We start from the raw sequence: 23,465 nt of genomic DNA, 5'->3' as shown, positions 1-23,465 counted from the left end.
ATATTTTTTATAAAAATTAAAAATGAACCCACCACGAAGGGGGTACCTAACAAGCTGTTTAACTATACATTGTTGGATTAGTTTGTATATGCAGAAGATCTTCTCTATTGGGTACAAAAGTTCTTCAGTTCAGCAAGAAATATAATCTGCTGGTGATATTTAGTTTTGAAGAAAACCTGTGTTTTGGTGGTCGTATTATAAACAGCACTCAGATATTCTGAAGACCCTCTTGTGCACTGCAGCTTCGGTTTTGTTCATGCGCGCTATCTTGTATATCTTAGCCTGCCTGTGGTTTTTCCATACAAGACCTGTTCTGTTTCCTCAATTTAAGGTGGAGGTTTTGAATTCCTAGGTTGGTACCACGAAGTTGTCCTTTGATTTATTTCCGAGACAGTAACCAAACGCTAGAGTCCGAAACCATTTCTTGTCTGCATCCCTGTATTTCTCCTTTGGATTTCTAATCGTGTAAGCAAAAAGCATGGTGAAATGTAAGTGTCAAGGCCATGTTAGCTATACCAGCATGCATCAATCAAGCCAAACAGTCCAAGTTTAGGTAGTCAAAAAGACCATCATTTTCCTTCATCTGAGATGCTCGGAGACAAGAATGACCACCCTCGGAGCACTCACAGAGCTCAAAGGAGGCATCAATCAAACTCACAATCTACCATGTGAAAGCTGCAGGGGAACTTGTAGCTATGTCTTCTTAGCTCATCACATTTGGACAACTACTCCGGGGTCCAATTCCATGTGCTTCCCAGCTGCTGAATCTTAAGCTGTGGGTTTTGGTTTTGGTTTTGCTTCCCGGCTGTGCAATCCATTTGGTGGGCTTTGTCTTGAGATGAAAGATTCGTTTTGAAATTGACAATGCCTACTACATTCAAAAACAAGGACAGTTCTTGTGAGTGGATTGCACCCCACTCTTACGGGTCCATTATACTTCCAAAAATAATAAATAAAGAAGACAAAATCTTGCCACCACATCCGCTTTATACGTTCCAAAAGAGAATTAATAAATTGTTCTAAATTTTTTGTTTTTGTTTTTAGCATTCTTATAAATAAAAATCAAGTCCCTGTGATAATGATTAGTTTTAAAATATTTTTTATTTAAAAATATATTAGAATAATATTTTTTAAATTTTTAAATATTATTTTTTACATTAATATTTCAAAATGATATGAAAATAAAAAAAATATTTAAAGTAAAGAAGAAAATAAATAAAATTTATTTTTAAAAAAATATTTTTAAAACAAAAAATAAATAAATTCTAAATCTCAAGCACATCGTTTACATCTGAGCTAATACTTAAATAATTAAATAAATTCGATATATTAGAGGAAATTAAGAATAAAGGAAAAGATTTTTAGGAAGAAAACAATTCGTGTCCTAAATTGCACCACAAAAGTAATCAATCAATTATAGCTTTGAATCTTAAAATATTCTTTTTTAAAAGAGAGTGCTTGATTACTATTTTAAAATAAAAAATATAAAAATAAATAAATATATTTCCATGTATTATTTATTTTGAAAATACAGAAATTCATTCAAACATGACCGTGTATTTATTTTAGATATTTATCTATATTTCTATTTTAGATATAAATAAATTGGGAATTTGTGAAATGGAAAAAAAAATAAAAAAGAAAAAGAAAAAGGTGTGATGATGAAACTAGTGCGCACTAGACGACTAAAAGCAAGAAATGAAATGATTTGCGTTATGGTCTCAGAGATTAATCCACATGGCACGCACCAGTGTTGACTTTGCAGATAATGAAGACTTGTTATTAACCAATCAAATCAATCGAGACAGACCATGAAGTGGCTACAGTTAATTTTCAATCTCAATTTTTTAACCATTATTAGTGCGATGTCATGATCATGGAAACATCATTATTTATTTAATTATTTATTTAATCAACGTGAGTTGGGACTCAGCACTTGATGGTGGGTCCTTGATTAGCCTTAATAGAGTTATTATCTTTGCTAAAGTAAATTAGATTCGTGAAGATTATCCTCTCGCGATGGAAACAATTAAGTGTTAATAAAACAAATTAGTCTAATTAAGTACATAAAGCGACAATGAATAAATACATGATGACGAAACCTGCTGGTGCTAAGCAAGTTAGAGCCACACTAATGGTAAACCCACTTCTACAATTACCCATTTCTCCCTGTCCATAGAAAATATTTAGACACCGTTTCGAACCAGGTATAAATCATATTCTCAAAAAATTTAATTGTTTTATATTAAAATTTAATATATTTAATATATTTTGAATTGTTTTGATATGTTAATATTAAAAATAATTTTTTAAAAATAAAAAAAATATATTAACATGCTCTTAATAATCCATGGTATCATCTTTTTTTTTTGTCCTACATCTTTGGTTCCAGAAGCTTTGACGTGTGCCACGTGATAAGCTTATGTTTTAAGACGCGAGAGTTTTGAATCTAAAATGTTATTAAATACGACTAATTTAAGTTTTTTTTAACAACTAATTTAAGTTTTTTAAAAAAAAAACATGGCGTTTTTATTTTTAACTAAATTAATCCTCATAATCTAAATATTTAGATTCAATCAGTATGTTTTTCACTTGATAATATACTTAGAAAGTTGATGTAGGGTAATTAAGCACGAATCGTATTAAGTTTTGGCGTGAAGAAATTCATTTAAGGGATGTTTAATATGATTTTTGTTTTTGTTTTTAGATGCTTTTAAAAAGTATTTCTGATATAGAAATATATTAATTTATTATTTTTTAATGGTTTTGATGTAATAATATTAAAAATAATAAAAAAATATTTTAAAAAGTATCATCCACCACCATGATAGGAAGCACCTCAGTAATATTAAATGGAACTTTGTCGAAGAAAGGACACCACTGTGTGAGACTCCAACAATTAATTGCCAAATAATATATTGTGTGATGGGCTAAAAGATCAACATTTTGCACTGCTACACTCCAACAATTAGTGGTTGACTTCATGGATCTTCGAACTAAGATTATTTTTTTATTAACCAATTAAACGACGAGACAGTGAAGTGGCTCCAACCACTAAAAAGCCCCCACGTGCAATTGATGAACACTTTGGAAGTTGAAGTATTGTTTTTTTTTTTTTTAATATTTCTCAAATAAAAGACCTCCCATCTATTCTAGAAACCTTGGCACGTGCTAGACCCGATGGCCCTTCACTTCTATGTAACAGTGACTTAGAAGTGACAGCTGATAAGTGACTCCTCCCCTGACCAACGCTTCCAGAAGGCCCCCACTCGTGCCAAACAATTCACTGGATGCGTGCCGTTGGATTTGAAAGGGTGGAAACCCTATGAACAAAGGATGGAGGGTGCGATTCTGGAGGCCGGCTTGGCTTCTAGAAACTTTGGCACGTGCAAGATGTATCGGCTCGGCTGCACCATGATGAACCGGCCGATTTAACTACCCAAAAAATAATACTGTTGTTGGTTGCCACGCAGGGAGGACGGCGGTTGTTTTATCACCGGGGTTTGAAAAAAAGTTGTATTTTTAGTTGATGTTATGATAAAATATGAGTTTGGTTGAAAATTAAGGGTGGATGGATATAAAATTTAATTTATTTAATTAAAAATATTTTTTAAATTAAATTTTGTTACTGTAAATAATATATATTGATATTGTTAGTTTTTAACTAAAATATTATAGATTCAATTATTATTATATTATATAATAAATAATACTTTATGAAAAGTTTTTTTTAGGCCTTCAATAATATAAATTAAAAAATAATAAGAAATAAAATTCATATTACATTTAAATTTTATAAATATAAATTACCACGCAATCTCTTTTTAATATAATTAGTTTTCATCATAAAGAAAAGAAGAGAATCTAAAAAAATAAAGGAAGGAAATTTATTGAACCTAATTAAAAAATCATTGTAAGGTATTCTTTCAACTATTCTTGAGATGACAAATTATTGAGATGATGAACTATTGTAAAGTGGTATAGAATAAAGAGTTATTTGAGAAGTTTTTTTTTCTAATAGATTTTTTTCTTTTATCTTATTTATTTTTTGTTGATGAATTTAGTGAGAAACTTTCAGTTAGTTTATCTTCTTTTTTTAAAAAAAAAAATTAAGGTTTAATCTCAATTCTTGGTGGTCTCTTAAGGTCCTACAAAGATATTGGTACGACACTAACCAACCATAAATTTATGTGGTTCGATCAAAACTCACTTATAATCACATTACCAAACACCACCTATATTATTTGTTAACATGTTATGGGTGAAATTATTTTTTCTAATATAAAAAGATATTCAATTATTGTTAATATGTTTTCAAATGAAAAAAAAATCATGAATTTGCATATATAATGCATATTGAACAACTTTTTCAAAGGATATTGACACAGTGAGAAGCTTAGAAAAATATAAAATTAAAAGGACAATAAAAAAAACCCACTCAAACTAGTCTGGTTTAATTTAACAAACCTGTAATCCAGATCATGAAATTAGGATAACATCGTAAAAAAATAAAAAAAAATTACAAAACTCTATTTCTAAAAGATCTAATATTAAATATTGAAATCAAGAAAAATAAATAAATATATGAGACCAAGAAAACTTTACAAAAATAAATTATAAAGTTCAATTCACAAACAACCTACGATTGAAGGATGACATATACATATGTTAGAGAGAAATAATTAGAAGTAAAGGTAAACATTACTAAATGGTAATAAGTCTTGGTTGAGTTATGAAAGGGCAATAAAATCATATAACCTATTGCCTGAATTTTGAGTTTTGTCTTTCTAAATTATAGATTCTGTTTTTTGTAGAACAACCTCTAGTTCAGCTTCTTCTACCTCTGAATCTTCTGAAAGTAAAAGAATTATCAATAGTGAAGAGATTACAATAGAAGATTTTACAAAAAGTATTGATGATTAAAAAATCCTTAAAGTTTAAAAAACTCAAATTTATCATAATTTCAAATTTGATCTTTTCAAAACAGATTTCACAATTAAAATTAGATAAAGAAATATTTAGCTTACAAAATCTTTGAAAACCATCCAACTTCTTTCTAAAAATTCTATACAGAAACACTAAGACCGCGACTAAAATATATTCATATTAGTTTGGTACAAGTTGGGATTGAACCCTTTACTAAAGAAGGCTTTAATACTTATACCTTAGCAGTTCTAAAATATGCTAAATTCCAAAACTTCCAAGACTACTTATTAATTTTCATTGAATCTAGCCTATTCAGTGGGCCGATTTCTTTTGATTGTTACCCAAACCTCACTATATCCCTTAAAGACTGAAATATTTTACAAAGCATGATCCTATAGATAGAAACCTATAATTACAACATGCTTGAAGGATCAATCATAGTGGCCTTAATCTTCAAAATTCATTATAAAGTCATGTTTTCAGCCTTAGCTAGTAAACACAAATTCCAATTCCAAAAAGGTGAAACCTTAATACTCAAAACTAACATTTCCAAATCAAACACAGTAGTTTCTAAAGTCATCCAATGAAAAGATGTAACCCTTCTAGAATATTAGATCCTCAAAGATGCAACATAGTCAGAACAACAACTATCAAAACCAAATGTTCAAATCAAAGAAATCACCCAGTATATAGATGGAAAAGACAAATTATCTTTCCATCGACATTCAACTAGTTTTTGATTTTTTGATGTATCTTCCTCATACCAAATGCATCCATCTAGAAAATCAACCTTTGATGTACCAAGTACCAGCTTTCAAAATGCATAAAACAATACTTAGGATGGATATGGATTTGCCAAAAATCTGATTTTATATCGAACTTAAAAAATATAAAAGCAAAATGCAATTTTTATAATAATTTTTTTATTTAGAATTGGATATCTGATCCATTTTGGGGTTTTATATAGTAGTTTGTAATTGATCACAAGTCTAAGTGTGCCTCTTTCTATTTCATAGTTTTTGTTAACATAGAATGCGGCACACGATTAAGGTGATCTGGATTTTTGGATGAGACTTTTTGACTCTAGATCCTAGATTTCAAGTCTACAATGTTGTTCTAATTCAGCATTTATTTGGATTAGTCTTGTCTTTGTAGGTATTTGTTTATCATAAAAGTTGTCTTCATAAAGAAGATCAATAACATGTTGTTTTTTTTTTCAAAAAGCATTGGGCAGATCAGAACAAATTTCATGCTCGATTTTATTTTGGAAATCTTAAATTTTTTTTTGTAAAATAGAGTTATGTAATCGATGCTTAATTCTTTGTAAAGAAACATCTTTTTTTTTTTTATCATGTAAATGAAATTATTTTCCATGAATTAAGGCATTGATCTAATATGTATGTATAAAATATGATTTGATTAAATTCAAGTTTCTGGTTTTTGATTTTTCTAAAAAAGAGAAAACAAGTCGTACACTGTTAATTTTTAAAATTACGCAATCATGGCTAGTTTTGTAAGGAGTAATTATGTTGATGAAAGGAGTTCCAAGAATAATGGTATTATTCATCTCATTTGTAACTATAAAGAAATTTGTAAAATAAAAATCATTATTAAGAATGGATACTTGTGTCTTTCCTAGAAGATAAAACTTGAAATTGTTTGTTGCAGAAAATCTTTCAGAAGTAGTTTGGAGAAATCTTTTAGGCATTACTTCTTTTTTAATACGATTCAAATTAGTACATGTATCAAATAAAACAATAGATTCTAGTTTGTAATCTTCGAAGAAAACTAGAGTAATTTTTATCAAATACTTTTTTGAAGTATTTGTGTTAAAACATTTAAAAAATCATCAGGAATATGTTCAATGTTTTACAATACATGGGTCTCAATGGTTTGATCCTTGGATTTTTGTTCAGAATTTGTCTGGTCTTCAATTTTGAACAAAAGGTGTTGTAATATGGCCGAGTCTTTCTGTTGGGCTTGCCTAAGGGTTTGTAGTTTAGTCTTGAGGATCTTAATCTCTAATTGTAATTCTAGGATAATGGCTATAGGTTTAGACTTTTTTTTTCTTGTTGAGGATTTGTGTAAGGTCATATGTATTGGTACTAGTTGTAGGTAGAATGAAATGGTTTTCAGTAGGGTGAGATATCTCAGATTTATTAAAATTATTTAATAATTTATCTAGTTATGATTTTTGTAATTGGGGATCATCCAATCTTTTGTTGGCTTCAAGGATGAATTCTTGGTCTTATATTGATTTATTTTGAGTGGGATAAAGTCCCGAAATCAAAACTAGCAATTGCTAATTCTTTAACTTGAAAAGTTTCATTAACTTGAAAAGTCTTGAAATCTTATTCGGACCTTTTCTCTTAAAAGAATAGGTAAGCCTACAATGCATTTTTCTTTCCAATAGGTCTGGTTTGAGTCTTCATGGAGCATAACTAAGGTGAACACAACTCCAAAGCAAAAATAACTTTTTCAAAGCCATAAAAGATCACCTTTACCAAATTGAAACATCAATCTTAGTCATGCCTAACACTCTCCAAGTTAGTAACAATCCTTCAACCTCCACAAACCAAATAAACACCATTTAGAATAACCAAACAAATCAAATCCAAAAAGTCTAAAATTTGTTTTAAATCCCTCTTACAACATAATTATTAATATGGATGAAAAAGCAAGTCAAGGACATGATCCTTTATTAAGCACAGAACATGCTTAAATTTACAGATATATAAATGTTGCATTAATGTAAGTAGAAATAGAATCTTACTTAAATTTATATTAGAAATCAATACAAGAGATATTGGTTACATATGAGATATTGTTTACAAGAGATTGTTTTTATAAGGAAAATGATAGTCTTCACTCTAAGGCTCGAGGGGTCTTTTATTATAATTGAGTTACCATAAAAGATATCAAAATACCTTTTTAGAAAGCTTAAAGATTTCTCTTGAACTTATGTGGTATTGTTTTCCATGATTAAGAGACGATAAGTTAGAAATCGCTCATATTTTTTGTGGTGTTTTCCTTGTTGTTTTCTTTGCACCAATAGCAAATTTGTATGTTTGTAGTGTATATATATAATTAATAATTATATTAAATTCTATATAATTTATTATAATGCAATTGTTGGTGGATTGTCTTGGAAGACTAATAAAAATTTAATATATAATTTGAAAAGTTAAAACACTAAATTATCCATGTATTATATTGATACAATTTAATATATCTATACACTACTATTTTAATTTATTGCGCCCCTCAAATGTATTTTATTACCTCAATATAACTTTCGATAAATCAAACAACATATTATGGCTAGTTTAAGATACATGACACGCTAGTATAAGTCCAAAATCAATTTAGAGAGAGAGAAAAAAAGAGTTTTCATGAATAATGAAAAAACTTAAAAGAAAAAAGAAAGATTCTAAATAAAAATAATGTTTTCTTAGTAAAATAAAAAATTATAAAAAAGAAAATTTAAAAGATTACAATAAAAGAGCAATTTTGTTAATTTCTTTTATTTTTTTACAGGAGAAATAAATATAAAGAAGAATTTATATATATATATATTGTAGTGGTGCCCGACTCTGTTTATCTAAGGGACCGCATGACCCTTTTTCTATGCGAAAAAAATAGTTCTAGAAAATGGAAAAATAAAAAAGAAAATGGAAAATAGCTCTTTCTTCTAGAAGGTCTTTATTATATTATCCTATTAACTAACTAATTTAATAAATATATAATAAATTCCACGTCAGCAACAGCAAACAGCCCGTTGGAAAAATCTCCTGCCAGCAAAATAGACAACTGCCACTCCTCAGACACACTGTTTTCTTTTCTTCCTTTTCGGATAAATAATAATTAAATATTCTTTTAAAAAAGTAAGATTGACCTCTCTCTCTATATATATAAATAACAGTCTCTCTCCTCTCCATTCCACACAATTTCGCTCCATAATCTTATTCCCCCTTTGCCCCTGGAACCCTCTCTTCCAATGTATGCCACCTCTTCCACCCCCGCTCTATCCACGGCCGCAACCGCCGCGGTTACCGCCAATATAGTCCAAAAAACTCTCCTTCCATCATCGATCACGACATCCTCCACTCGTTCTCTCCGGGGATTTCGAATCAAGGCCTCGGTTTCAACATTTCCTGACACTATCCGAGTCGACTCGAGGAATTCATCGCTGAGTCTGTACGAAATACTCCAGGTCAATCCAACCGCGTCGCAAGTGGAGATCAAGACTGCGTATAGAAGTCTTGCTAAGGTATACCATCCTGATGCGATGTTAGATCGCAATGATGAGCCCTCGGAAGGAGTTGATTTTATTGAGATTCACAACGCTTATGAGACGTTATCGGATCCGGCAGCGAGAGCGGTTTATGATATGTCTTTATCGGCTGCCGCGAGGGATTTTTATAGGAGAGCGGTTGGATGTTCGGGTGGATATTATACGACCCGAAGATGGGAAACCGATCAGTGCTGGTGAAAAGAAAATGGAAAACTGACATGGACCTGGATTGACTGGGTATTCGGGTCGGGTTTGTTTTTAATTTTTTAGCTTCAGGATTTTTCTTCTTTTTTTTAGTAGTTTAGACATGTCCCTGCGGAGGCACCGTGTAAAGAGGTAGATTTCGTTTTTTTTTTTCTTTTTTTTAAACGAAATGCAATAGAAAAAAAAGAAGCGTAAATACTTTTTTATTATGACTAATTCCCTTAATAATTTTTTTATTAAACTGTAAAAGATATTTTTAAACCAGTTATTCGACGTTGACAAGGCGTAAGCAGTTAGCATTAACTTATTGGTTCAGCTCTATGGATGTTTTTTCAAATATCTTATTTTTTTAAAGTTATTCTTGGAATTCATAAATTAAAATAATTTAAAATAAATAAATTTTCAGGGTTCAACCGTGTTTCTAGGAGCAAATTCAAGTTACGGTGATTTTATTTTATTTTTATTTAAAATGGTTGTAAATGCTATTTTTATTTAAATATACTGGTAATATTTAATTTTTTTTAAAAAATACATGTCAGATTATATTTATTATATTTTGATATATTATATAATATTAATATCGAAAGTGTTTTAAAAAAATAAAAAAGTATTTTAATCCACAACAGCAAGTAAAAAGCTGCGAAATCACGCAACAAAGGACCCAGAGAGAGAGAGAGAGAGAGAGAATCAAGACATTGAATTAAACCATGAAATGGAATGTCATGAGGATAGAATATTTAAACATGCTAAAGATTATTTCACAGATAAGAAGAGAGTATCATTTTGCCTCTACGAACAACAAACTCCTCTCTTGCAATTACTCCTACGAATTGGGAAATGTAGAAAATCCACGACCCTACATATGAACCACCAAAGATTTGTACACTGTTCCTCCTACTTCAAAACTCTGCCTTGATTTTTGCACAGTGGTTGTCAATGGGAGCGGGGCTCATTTACAGGACATCAGCAAGAAATTAACGACATGCATGAGAATACGGATGCTTGCCATCTCAGCGCCAGTTACGCCAGCTGAGCTCCTTAGATGGTTCAAAATCTCACAGACTTGCTCGACAATAGGCCGTGCATAGTAAGCAATCATTTGGTCTGTTGGCTGTATGGCCGCCGCCACCGCTGTCATCCACTCAAGCTTTCGAGGAGTCTCTTTGCTTACATCACAGGCTAGCTGCTGTAGAAGAGAGAGTAATACTCTTTGGCTTAGAGGAGGAGGAGACATAGCCATTATTCCCTGCAGATCAACCTGGAAAAAATAGGAGGAGAGCAAAATTAAAATGACCGACTCTTCTCGACTCCATTTCAAAGTTGAGATAAGAACCACAATCCCAGCAGACTAGCATGAGACAAGAAACGCATAAAGGAATAGCGGGAAGAAAAAAAAATGCAACAGCACCTCTGCGAACAAGAATAATAACCAGACATCTTCCATTTCATGTTTTTCAAACAAGAATAATAGCATGACATATAATAAAACTTGACATTTGCGAAGCAAAATTCTTCTTAACCAGAAGCATTGACTAGCAGAAGCAAACAACAAGTTTCATCCCATCACATCCAGAAGTACCAGGACTAGATACAACGAGAAAATACCTGACAACACAGCCAGGATACCATGGCCACATCACTTCTTTGTAGCACAATAGTGAATGCCGCCTCGTATTTTTGTTCAGATATTAATCGTTTTAGCTCTTTTGTTGGATCCAAAGGTGTTTCAACCTGAATCACAAACGGGGAGGGCCTATAGTTACCTCCACGATAACAAATGATATTTGACAGTCATGAGCAGCTGAAATAGTTCAGATCATAAAACATAACAAACCTTCTCATGGAAGCTAGCCAAAGGTCCATTGCTAGGTTGTGTAGCCAACGGATTTGTTGCACCTGAGTTTGCTGCCATAGCTAACAACTGTCTTTGACTATCAGCCAACTCTGTACTCAAGGTTTTTGTCAATGATGATGCTGAGTTGATGGAATCCTGCATTTAGTGAGCGCATACAAAAAGGAAAAAAATAATTCAGGCAAATATGGAAGAATAAAAACAGACAGAAGGATCACTGCAGCACATCCATTTGCTTCGACTTGCAATACTAAAAACACAATAGCAACACATACTAAACAGCCAATGCCTTCATGGCAGTTACGGTCAAGATTCTGTGATACACCCTTACTCCTTAAATACCTATAGTAAGACCTCAATGACCAAAAAGCACATCATAGCCTCAAGCCCTATGTAATCGCACTTTGCTAAGTTCATGATCCCCAAGAAGAACCCATATTTGGCTAATATATCTGAATGACAGATGTACAGAGTAAAACAATTTGGCAAGCTGCTTGAAAAATTGGATATTGTTAGGATGAAAATATGATTATTCAGTACACAAACGTCCAAATTCAACATAAACAGACAACTCTTGCTCAGGATCCATCCGTAAAAACCCCAACATTTCAGTTTTCAATAAATTAATGAAGGCTTCTTTATAATGAATTCATAACATGGCACAAGTAAACACACCCTTAAAGTGACTGCCAATGAAGAATGTGCAGATTCAAAATGCTGCTGGGTTGCAGCTGTATGCTCGACCATCCCTTTCCGAAAGGTAGCGTCTACTTGATCAAACATAGCTTTGCATGACATCTCAAAGGCAGGGATTACTGAAGCTTCCAGACCAGCCTTCAAGGAATCCTGCGTGAAAAGTTATATTATCGTCAATGTCTGACACACACTCCCTAGATTCATACCAAAAGTTATAAGATGATGTAATACTCCTCAGGAAAATAATGCCAGGCATGCATCTTCAATAGAAAACCATTAAACAGCCTAGGACCCACCAGGTCTATGTAGTATTTTGCAAAAACAGATAGCCTTACCCTTCAGCATTTGTGTGTTAAGTGGCTACACTAACAGCTTGAGCCAGCAACATCTCAGTATCAAGCCCAAGACTTTTACCATTGATTCAGAGGCCCACTGACGTTTAATTATTCAAAACAATTATGATAAGCTAACTTCTTCATACCTGGAGAGCTTGCTTGCCAGAAGTTTGAAACTGAGCTTGGATTTGCCTAGCAACAGTAGCCTCGAGTTTTGAGTTAACTGATTTCTCCAGTTGATTCACTGCCTTGTCACCAACTCCTCTCTGGAGAAAGAAAAACATCAGTAAGAAAATAGTTAATTTATGAAAAAAAATGCATTTGATCTTCAGATATCTTACCTGGAAAGACTCAACAATAACAGAAGATACTGTTTTCTCAATGACTGGAGATATTGTGCGAGCTACACCTTGTCCAACTGAAGCCAATTCCTTCTTCAGTGCTTTCTCTAACATGGCTGCCATGTCCTTATTGATAAAATTCAAGATCGAACTTGTTATCTGCTGTGTGCGATCTCGCAATAACTTCTCATTCTTTGCATTCTCTTCTTGAAATCGAGCCCACAATGCATCAGTATTGGCTTTGATGGCTTTCTCAATGTTCCGCCCCAAAGTGGTCTCTAGTCTTCTACATTCTTTAGAAACAGGAATTGCAACCATATTTGACATCTGCTTATTCATTTCCTTTTGTGTGATCACTAGCTGGAAAATAAATAGAAAAAAAGAACACCAATGTCAAAAGGGGATGAGCACTGATTAAAGGACAATAAGATTTTGTGTTATTATACTTCTAAGATGAAATCATAAAAACTAGAAAACAAGATTTTTGTTTGCAAAATCTAACACCTCTATTAGCAAAGAATTGTGCTATGTAGCACAGAAGATCATGCATGGCAAGTGGACAGAAAAAAACACCACCACTCATTGGTTAGACCCACATGTACAGCCCACCAAGTTAATGAAGGTGATATTATTTATGCATAAGAATTTATTCATATGCAAGAAAAAAAAAAAAACATCAATAATGAACAGGGACTAACAAAGGGATTGCAGCCAAATACAGTAGCACAAGGTTCTTGCTTGCAACCATGTATGTTCCTTGTCAAATCTTTAAGTTTATGACATTGTCTAGCAAGAAAATAACACATGCTACGTAAGGTAGGGTATTTTCCATGTGCAGAGTCTAACCAATCACCTGATTAATTGCCTCCTGCATAGCCAAAAACCGAGGAAAGGCACCCTCCACGGATAGGAGATTCGAAGCCCCAACAGGTTCGTTCAAAGAATCTGTTGAATTAAAGGTGTGTGGAGATTGAGAAGATGGACCTGATGCTTGAGAATTTTTCCCCTTCTGCTTCTTCCCTTTTGTACTTGGAGTTGTTGACAGTGGAACAACTGTCGACACAGTGGACTCAGAAACTTTCCCAGATAAATCTTTCTTTGAGTCGTGGACTTCATCCCCACCTGCATGAGAAGTTGGGGCAAGAGACTCGCTAATGCCATTACCATCAACTTGTCCACTTTCCTCAATATTTTTGTCTGGCTGTAATGCACAACACTCTCTAGTCATCTCAACACCAAGATCTGATGCCTGGGAGCAAAAGATTTTTTCCTTGTTTTCAAAAACAGGCCTTTTGGATTCCCCTCGAAGACTAAATTCGTCATCTCGAGTGGCTATTGTTTCACCAACTGTTTTAACTTCCACCTCAGAATTGGCAACATCATTATTTACAACCACATCTTGAACATTTGAGTCAACCTCGCTCTTGCCCTCGTTAACATTGGTAATTTCAGAGGATGAAGCACCCATTAAAATCTCAGAAGGGGTTATTAGATGAGTTGGGTGTTTAAATGTAACAGGAGGATTAAGAGTGGTAGAATTATCTTGTGCAATTTTCTTCTCATCATTCCTTGAGTCACCATCAGGCAAATTGGACAAATTTGAACAAACCGTGTCCATTTGCTGGTCAGCTGAATAATCAATAGCTGGTTGATTAAAGCCTTGGTTGCTGGATGCAGGACTTGGCTCAAACATTCCCCCAACTGCAAACTCAGCCAGACCTCTAGATAACCTAGGTCTCAAAGGAAGAGGAGGTGATGGAACACAAACTATATCAGCATCGCTAGTTGATGAGGACATAGCAATAGTTCTGGGGTCCATATTTGAAGCAGGAGCATCTTGTTGCGGACTGGTCACATCAACTGATGTGGAGCTCATAAGAACATCAGAATATTTACGTCCATGTGACTCCAGGGCAGCATATCCATCGGTATTAGGCACACCATGTAAAACACTAGAATCTGACCTCTCTGAACCCGCATTTTCCATCAAAGGTGGCAGGCACTGACATAATTCCAAAGTATACTGTTGAATTGCCTGTGTCTGTACGCAATAAACTTGAGCAACACATTGGCCATGCACAACATCACTTGTCCCAGTTAAACTCAAAATAGGCATAGTGACAGTAAACTCTGATATGTAGTCCATACTAGTTGATGCTGGATTAGGACCGTAATCTAAATGCACAGCATATATAGCACTCCTCTTTGCATTTGCAAGTAAAATAAGGCCCATTTGAGACAACGCTACTACTTGATTGAAGAATGCCTCCTCAGCTCGAGGTTCAGCTGAACTCTTCAGCTCTAATGTCTGGGTGCAATTCAACGAATCAGAATCATTGGGCAGGAGCCAGCCCTCTTCACTGGCTGAGGCCCAAATCTTCATTTCCCTGTTCTGAGGCCCCTGTTCAAAATTTTTGGAAGATTGATTAACAAAAGGTGTAAACATTAGCTCCTGGGAAATTAAAAAAAAAAAAAACTGGACTCTACAGTGACCCAAGCTCGAAATTAAATTTCAAAAGAATCCAAACAATTAAATGCATGCCAACTTGCTTGACAATCTAACTACACAAAAGCTCAGGTTCTCAACACCTGGCTACCACATTGTGATTCAAGACTATGACAAAAGAAAATAAAGATCTTAGTAAGTACTGCTGTGACAAGTATGATGTGATCTGGCCGGTCAGTAGCAGTCAAGAACGTGGCTGAATAAACAGGTTGGCTATCATGCGGTCTCAAAACCACAAGGGGTGATGCCTTGTGATCCTCCCAAATCTTTATCTGTCACACAAAATGCAGTTCATTAGAAACCCCTTTTAATTTCCAAGAACAGTTAAAAACTATAAGAAATATGCACTAGGCACACATAAACAGCCTTACTCTAGGGATGTGCAAGCACAGCATGAAAGGAAAATGTCTCTTAAATTGCTATCAGTTCAAACTGTAATAAAAGCTTCATGACCAATAAATCCAGATAACACAAAGCAATATCATAGCAGGGAAACTCAATGCCTCAGCTTCCCTATTAGACAGCAGTTTTAGCTATGCAAAATGAACCTTTTTTCTTTTTTTTTACTTTGGGGAGAGTTGGGTTTTCTCAGATTTTATTTCTCCTACTCAAATGATTGATAAATGAGGCCCCCCTCCACAGTATTTCTATTCATAACTCCAACCAGGACATCCATTTCGTGCTTCTCTGAGGGTTCTTTGCTTTCTCTTAATCAATTTCATCATTCTTTTATATATTGGAGGGACAAGAAATGGACATAGAGAAACCCTAACTTAACCTATCCATCTATTGCATCAAGAAATTAGACACACAACACGCAACAATGGCAAAACACAACTTCAACATTCCTGTTACAGAAGGATAAAAAAGAATTCATGTGTGCGGTTTAAACCATTTAATAATAGTTTGAAGAAAGACAGTGATAGTTGCATAAAGAACTATAAGTATCGAATGCATCCAAAGATAAGGACAGATACAAACCGTGCCATCCATTGAAGCAGATACCAAACGGGTGGTCATCCATTGGCACATTGACAAATCAGTGACTTCTCCATCATGTTTACCAACGAATTGGACCCCATCAATCAGCTTGTCAGCAGTACATTGAAGAGGTGCCTCAGATGAATAGACTTCGCCCTTTCCAACTTTATTAGTGTCAATTCTCAGAACTTGTTTACCAACTCCAACAACCAAGATTTCCTTTGAAAAAGTGAAAGTATGATGTCATAAGCAATATGACAAAAGCAACTAAGCAAACAAGAGAAACACCACCATAAAATCAGTAGTATTATAGAAACTCGTTCATCGATGATAAGCTGTCAAAGAATGCCATACCTGTTTATAGCAATGCCAACAAACCCTTGGGTTTTTAATTTCTCCCTCACCAACTATTTGGACAGCAATAATAGTCTGTGCTGTAATCTGTGGCTTATCTTCCACATCCGAACCTTCAGAGATCTTCCAGACATTAATCCGGCCATCTATGCCAGCACTGCACAAAAGCATGTCAAATAACCCAAAGACAATAAAAAGATGAGGAAATTATAGTATACAAAACAGGATCTAACCTTGCCAAAAGATGAACATCCTCGGCAAAAAAAGCCATGTCAGTGACCCTCTGAAAGAATGAACCACCAGCTTAGATGATGATGATGATGATGATAATAATACTAATAATAAGCAGAGCAAATCAATAAGCAGCTTAACAAATCTTCATCGCCACTTTAAAAATAATACATTCAGTATAAAATAAAACCACAAAGGGCAGTTCTTCTCATATATTCTTGAAATCCATAAAATACCCTAAAATGAAGCCATACAGACCGACAATTGCGACAATGACATCAATTATGGTAATGAATTCTTACAGCACTGACAGTGGCATGACTTATGGTAATGAATTCTTACAAGAATAACAGGCATCAACACACCAGAAATTCAATGAACAAAAACCCCACAGCATCTAAATTGCATTCCAATCTCACAAAAGCATGACTTCATTCATTTCTAAAACACCGCAGATAAAACCCACACACATTGTCACCAAAACACGTAAACAACTCAAGAAAAAAAACACTTTAATAGCGTACAAGAATCAATGAAACCTAACCTGAGAATGAGTCCGAAATAAAGACCTCAGCGCGGTATTAATATTAAGAATCCTAATATTCCCTTGCTTCAACCCATAACAAATATAAGTCCTATTAACAGCAATTTGCCTTCCTAAACACAGCTGAGGATCAGAAAAGTACTTAGTTATAGGCGTAACTTCAAGCTGGGGTTGCGCCTCTCCTTGCAATCTAACATCCACATCATACACTACATTTTCACCCGCTACCCTCCTTCCCTTGGGCATCTTGCTACTAGAACTGCTAGGCATCCTAATAGGCCCCGAAAAAATATTATTACTATTATTAAGAGCTCCAGAAAAATCTTGCGCAGGCGCGGCCGGCTGTGGGATTGGTGGGGGTTCTTGATTTTGAGGGGTGCGGAGGAGTGCCATGATTTCGGCACCAGAACGGTCTTGGAGTTGTTGGTTTGGGGTGAGAGGGGGTGTGGGATAAGAGAGGGAACGTTGGGGGTTAGCAAGAGGAGGTGGGTTGCTAGGGTTAGGGTTTTGTTGGAGAGGGTAAGGAGGTTGAAATTGTTGTTGTTGGGGTGGGAAGGGAAACGGGAAGTTGGGGTAGTGAGGGAAGTGGTGGGTCCCAGTGGATGGAGGGTAAGAAGAGGGAGGGATTTGTTGGGGTGGAGGGATCATGATGAGATTGGGGGGAGGAGGAGGAGGAGGTGAGGAAGAAGGGTTTTGAGGTGGTGGTGATGGTGTGGATGCGGGCATGAAGAACTTGTGCATGTCAAAAGGAGGGGGTTGTGGTTGCGGTTGTTGCTGTTGATGTTGAGGATTTGGGGATGCCATGGCGAGAGAGAGAGGGGAGAGGAAGGGAAGGGAGTAGAAGAGGGAGAAGAAGACAAGTGAGAAAGAAAGAACAGGAGAGGAGGGTTTTGGGGTTTTTTCTTTTTTTGACTTTTGAGGGGGGATTGGAAAAGGATAATCTATAAAGGGTTAAGAAATATGTTTTGGGAAGATGAGGGACTATGATGAATATTTGTTTTTGGTTTTATCAAGTCATAGGATATAATTTGTAGTTTTTTTTTAAAAAAAAATTATATGTAAGAATTTCCAATAAATATTCGTCAAGTGATTTTTTAAAATCTTTCTTTATTCTTTAGAAGACAAAAAATTGCTTAGATTAACACCCCCACTTTTCTAGACATATTTATCATTTTACATTTTGACTATATATCATTTTTTTTTTGTTTTTATCTTGTATTTTTTAGTACTCTTTTATTTCCTCATAATTTCTTAATTTTTTTATTATTTACACTTTAAATAGTTTTTACTCCACAACTTACCTATTTATATAATTCTTTTTATTCTTATTTGCATTCCTTTTGTAATTTAGTTTTGTATTTTTTATAATTTTTTAATAAAATATTATATAAAGATTAAAAGAAAAAAATATTTTACTATAACAATTATAAAATTGTTCCATTACGAATAAACTTGAGATTTTATATTTTTTATTTAATATTAAAAAAACATGTTTATAAAAATTATTTTACTATATTAGTGACAAAATTATAATTCTTGGTTTTTTTTTTCCGATAGTAAGTTTTTATGATGTTTTTTTCTCTATATACTTAATATTTTTGTCATTTTATACTTGATTTATCCATTACTATTTTTTTCTTATCTTTATTTTTTTAGTTTTTTCTTTATTTTTTTACACATTTTTTATGAAAAAAATATTTTTTTATTTTTTACATTTTGAATATCTATTATTCTACATTTGGCCATTTTATATCATTCTTTTTTATTTTTGTTTTTATTTTTTTGTAATTTTTTTCTTTACTCTATTTTTTATTAGAAAATTATTATTTATAAACTAGAAAAATTATGTTTAATTGCAACATTGTGCTATTCTTTTGCTTGAGATCTTATATTTTTATTATTAATACATGTGATATTTACTCTGATTTGTTATATGTAAGCATCAACTTTTTGATTATTTGTTGTATTATTTACTCGATATCAAAAAACATGTTAATAATACCTAGACATTAATTGTTTTAAGTTAAAAGAGATTTAACTTGCAGCAAAGTGATTGAATAGTGTGACACACTGACATTTTATTTTATGTATTTATTGACACAAATATTTCTTGATATATTTAATTAAATACATGTATGAGCTTTTTAATTGTTTTGTCTAAAGAAACTATTTGACCCGTGATCAAACACAGGTCAAATAACTAATGATTAATTTTTAGTACTAAATTGTTGTATATTAAAGTATGCGCTGTGATGTGTTTGTCAAAATGTACAATGAACTAAAATTAAAGTCCATTTAATATTTTACTAGTGTTTACTTTTTAAAATATTTTTTTGTTTGGAAATATATTAAAATTATATTTTTATATTATTTTTTAAGGCTTATTTTGACACTAACATATTAAAATGATCTAAAAATATAAAAAAATAATTTAAAACAAATAAAATTTAATTTTTTAAAAAATACAAATAAACATTTTCATTTAGGTTTAAGCTTCAACTTTCAAGCCTATTTGTTCAAGAAATTTTCTCAACTTTCGTGTCCATTCAAAATTTGACATGTTTAAAAGTCTATCCTCTCCACACAAATAGGTACTATAATTATACTCCTTTCGTTTGACATTGTGGTATAATAGTTTTTTTTGAAGATTTTTTATTTTTTAAAATTTTATTTTTTTTTTATTTTTTGGATGGTTTTGATATTAGTTAAATTTAAATTTAAAAAAATAAAAATATATTTTAATATATTTTTAAATAAAAAAATCTAAAAAATAATTTTATCCACGTTACCAAACAAGCCCATAACATTACCCTCCAAATGCTTTATTGCTTGAAAAACCCAAAACATGCCCAAAATTCCTTTAGACCAAAGAGAGGTGTAGAGTGTTTTCGTTTTTTTTTGTTTTTGTTCTCGTATTTTTAATATATAAAAACATTAAATCAATATTTTCTTGTTGATGTTTTTTAATTTATTTTGATACTATGAATATTTAAATTAAAAATAATTTTTTAAAAAAATTAATATATTTTTAAATAAAATATTATTTTAAAAATAACCTCACATCACAATTTCAAACATAATAATAACATTTTTAACATGTACATGTGAATGAGACTTTTAATTCAGAATGAGCTAGGTTGTAATTTATATATATATATATATCTAGCGTAATCCAATTAATTTAGAGGGTTAATCCACTGTCTATCTAGTCTAATTAAAAGAGTATGAATCCAACAAAAAAAAAAAACTAAAAACTAAAAACTAAAGATTGACATCATGACTCGTAAGTTATCTAATAACTTAGTGATTCGAACCCAAAACAAACTAGACGAGTCCTAAAATTATGAATTGTTTAGTGAAATAGTATGTGCTTGACATTGATATTAGGTAGATGACTCATTTGATGCTGTTAGTTAATTTTTTTTTATAAAAAATATAAAAAAATTAAAATTTAAAAATATTAGGTATTTTTGTAAAGTTATAACTAAAAATCTTGGATTTAGCTGTAATATCTGACTTAAGATTAATATTTATAATATCAATAATAACATTAAACTTGCATGACCAAATTTAAGTGGGTCTAGTTACAATACCAAACTCAATAACCTTGGATATGGATCTGGTTGCAAGGTTGTGTCATGAAAATATGATAATTAAATAGATTAATAAAAAAACTAATGAACAAAAAGAAAAAAATAAATTAACTGGATTAACCTTCAAAGCAGATTAACCCATTAAACCTTGGATTCTAGTTTTGAAAATTTAATAATTAAATAGAAAAAAATTGATGGGTTAACCAAAATTAATTGGGCTAACTCATCAAACTAGGTTAACACGTCAAATCTAGGATGCGTGTCATGAAAATTTGATAACTAAGTAGAAAAAAATTTAACATAATAAATTAAATGAAAAAAATTAATTAAAAAATATCAGTTTTTTCACTGTGGACTGCACAGTGCAGTCCATAGTCAAAGATATAGCAATGGCAAAAGGGAAAAAAGATAGAAAAACTAAAGGCAGTATCCGATAATTAAATAGAAAAAAATTAGTATTAATGAATTAAATTAAATAAAAAAATATTAATTAAAAATAAAAAAAACTAATGAAGAAAAACTTATAAAAAGAAAAAAAATAATGAAGAAAAAGGAAAAACAAATCTAAATTAACTAACATAACTTGTCAAATCTAAGATACATGTCATAAAAGTCTGATAACCAAATAAAAAAAATTTAATATCAGCAAAATAAATAAAAAAATTAATTAAAAAAACATTAGCTTTTCCATTGTAGATTGCATTGTGCACTCTATAATGAAAGGCGTAAAACGAAAAAAAAAAGCAAAAAAAAAGAGCTAAAGACATCATCCTTTTCATTGTGAATTGTATATAATATTAAAATATGAAATCGAAAAAAAAAACTAATGATGAAAAATAAAAAAAAATCTGAATCAATTAGGTTAACCCACCAAATCAGTTAACTCATCAAATCTGGGATTTATATAATAAAAATGTAATAATTAAATAGAAAAAAAATTTAATATTAGTGAACTAAATAAAAGAAAAGATTAATTAAAAAGGAAAAAGCAAATAGAAAAAAACCTACAGGAAGAAAAAAACTATTAAAGAAAAAGAAAAAAATATAAATTAATTGAGTTAACTCATCAAACTAAGTTAACCCGTCAAACCTGGAATCCATGCCGTGAAAGTCTAATAATTAAATAGAAAACAATTAATATGAAAAAACTATAGATAAAAAAATAAATTAAAGACATAAGTTTTTTCACTGTAGACAGTCCACAATAATTAAATAGATTAGTTAAAAAAAACTAATAGAAAGAAAAAAACTAATGAATAAAAAGAGAAAAAATCTAAATTAGCTGCAACGCTTAACTCAAGAATAATATTTATAATAATATTAAACATACATGACTCAAGTTTAAGTTTAAGGGAATATGACTACAACACCGGACCAAAAAGCATTGGATGTGGGTCTGGCTATAAAGTTATGTTATAAAAGTGTAATAATTAAATATATTAATTAAAAAACAAAGAAAAAAACTAATAGGAAGAAAAAAACTAATGAATAAAAAAAATCTAAATTAACTGGATTAACCTTTTAAATAAAGTTAACCCGTCAAACCTGAGATTTATATCATGAAAAATTGATAATTAAATAAAAAAAAAATTGATGGGTTAACCAGAATTAATTGGGCTAACTCATCAAACTAGGTTAACACGTCAAATCTAGGATACGTGTCATGAAAATTTGATAACTAAATAGAAAAAAATTTAACATTAATAAAATAAACTAAACAAAAAAATTAATTAAAAAGAAAAAAAATTAAGTTAGCTTGTTAAATCACATTAATTTATCAAATATGAGATTTGTGTCATGAAAGTCTTATAATTAAATAAATAAAAAATTAACATTAACAAACTAAATTAAGCAAAAAAATTCATTAAAAAATACAAAGAAAAAAGCAAAAAAGAAGAAGCTATAAAGGCATAGAAAAATGAAGAAAAAGAGATAAAAAGAAGAAGATAGCTCATGCTTTTCAGTATATTTGATCATAATTATAATATAATAATATAATAATAATAGGGAAAGGCTAAAAAGCATGGGAAGAACTACACTAATTTTCCCATGCTTTTCAGAGTATTGAGTAATTTAACTTTTTTTTTTAAATTATTTTTTAATAGTTTTAGATTGTATTGAGTTGCTAAAGTAATAATAAATTTTAAGAAATATATTATTTTAAAACTTTTTTTTTTAAAAAATACCATCTGCCAATTATCACATTGCTAAAACAGTCCACAACCCCCGCGGAATTCTACACTGAATACGGGAAAAACAGCTCAACAATTATGATAACTCAACCAATCCACCGCATCAACTCTCCTTTCACTCAATATTAGTTAGTTTCCCTTGAAGCGAACACGACAAACACATCACGTCCATATCTTCCACCATTAGCCAGAAACCAAAGCCCACCACCCTCCACCCACCTTGCTTTCACGTTTTCACGATCTCAAAACAAACCACCCCTCGACTCCCTCTCCCCTTCTCATATAACTCCCTTGTTTCACAACCAAGAACGATCGAGATCCAAGCAAAACAAGAAACCCTCATTAAGAAAGATGTGCTGTGGAGGTCGAATGTGCATGCTGTGCACATGCTTGATACTAGTGGTGATCTTGATTGG

At 31.8% G+C, this 23,465-nt stretch overlaps 2 protein-coding genes across 2 annotated transcripts; one reads left to right on the top strand and one right to left on the bottom strand.

Moving 5' to 3' along the window:
• The first annotated feature begins 8,849 nt into the window (after positions 1–8,849).
• Positions 8,850–9,610, top strand: LOC105136264 (chaperone protein dnaJ 11, chloroplastic-like). Its single transcript, XM_011041534.1, has one exon. The coding sequence runs from the start codon at positions 8,924–8,926 to the stop codon at positions 9,416–9,418; it is 495 nt and encodes a 164-aa protein (XP_011039836.1). The 5' UTR covers positions 8,850–8,923; the 3' UTR covers positions 9,419–9,610.
• A 491-nt stretch (positions 9,611–10,101) lies between these two features.
• Positions 10,102–18,167, bottom strand: VCS (Transducin/WD40 repeat-like superfamily protein). The gene is made up of 12 exons (XM_011041533.1): positions 17,265–18,167; positions 16,723–16,772; positions 16,490–16,646; positions 16,136–16,354; positions 15,298–15,426; positions 13,502–15,049; positions 12,649–13,008; positions 12,454–12,573; positions 11,952–12,122; positions 11,259–11,414; positions 11,030–11,155; positions 10,102–10,682 (listed from the first exon to the last, which is right to left on the bottom strand). Exons 1-12 carry the CDS (start codon positions 18,066–18,068, stop codon positions 10,374–10,376), a joined length of 4,149 nt encoding a protein of 1,382 aa, XP_011039835.1. The 5' UTR covers positions 18,069–18,167; the 3' UTR covers positions 10,102–10,373.
• Between the last annotated feature and the right edge of the window lie 5,298 nt (positions 18,168–23,465).

The sequence above is a fragment of the Populus euphratica genome, unplaced genomic scaffold (genome assembly GCF_000495115.2).
Source record: "Populus euphratica unplaced genomic scaffold, PopEup_1.0 scaffold52.1, whole genome shotgun sequence".
NCBI classification, from domain to species: domain Eukaryota; kingdom Viridiplantae; phylum Streptophyta; class Magnoliopsida; order Malpighiales; family Salicaceae; genus Populus; species Populus euphratica.
This window is presented reverse-complemented; position numbering and strand designations above follow the sequence as displayed.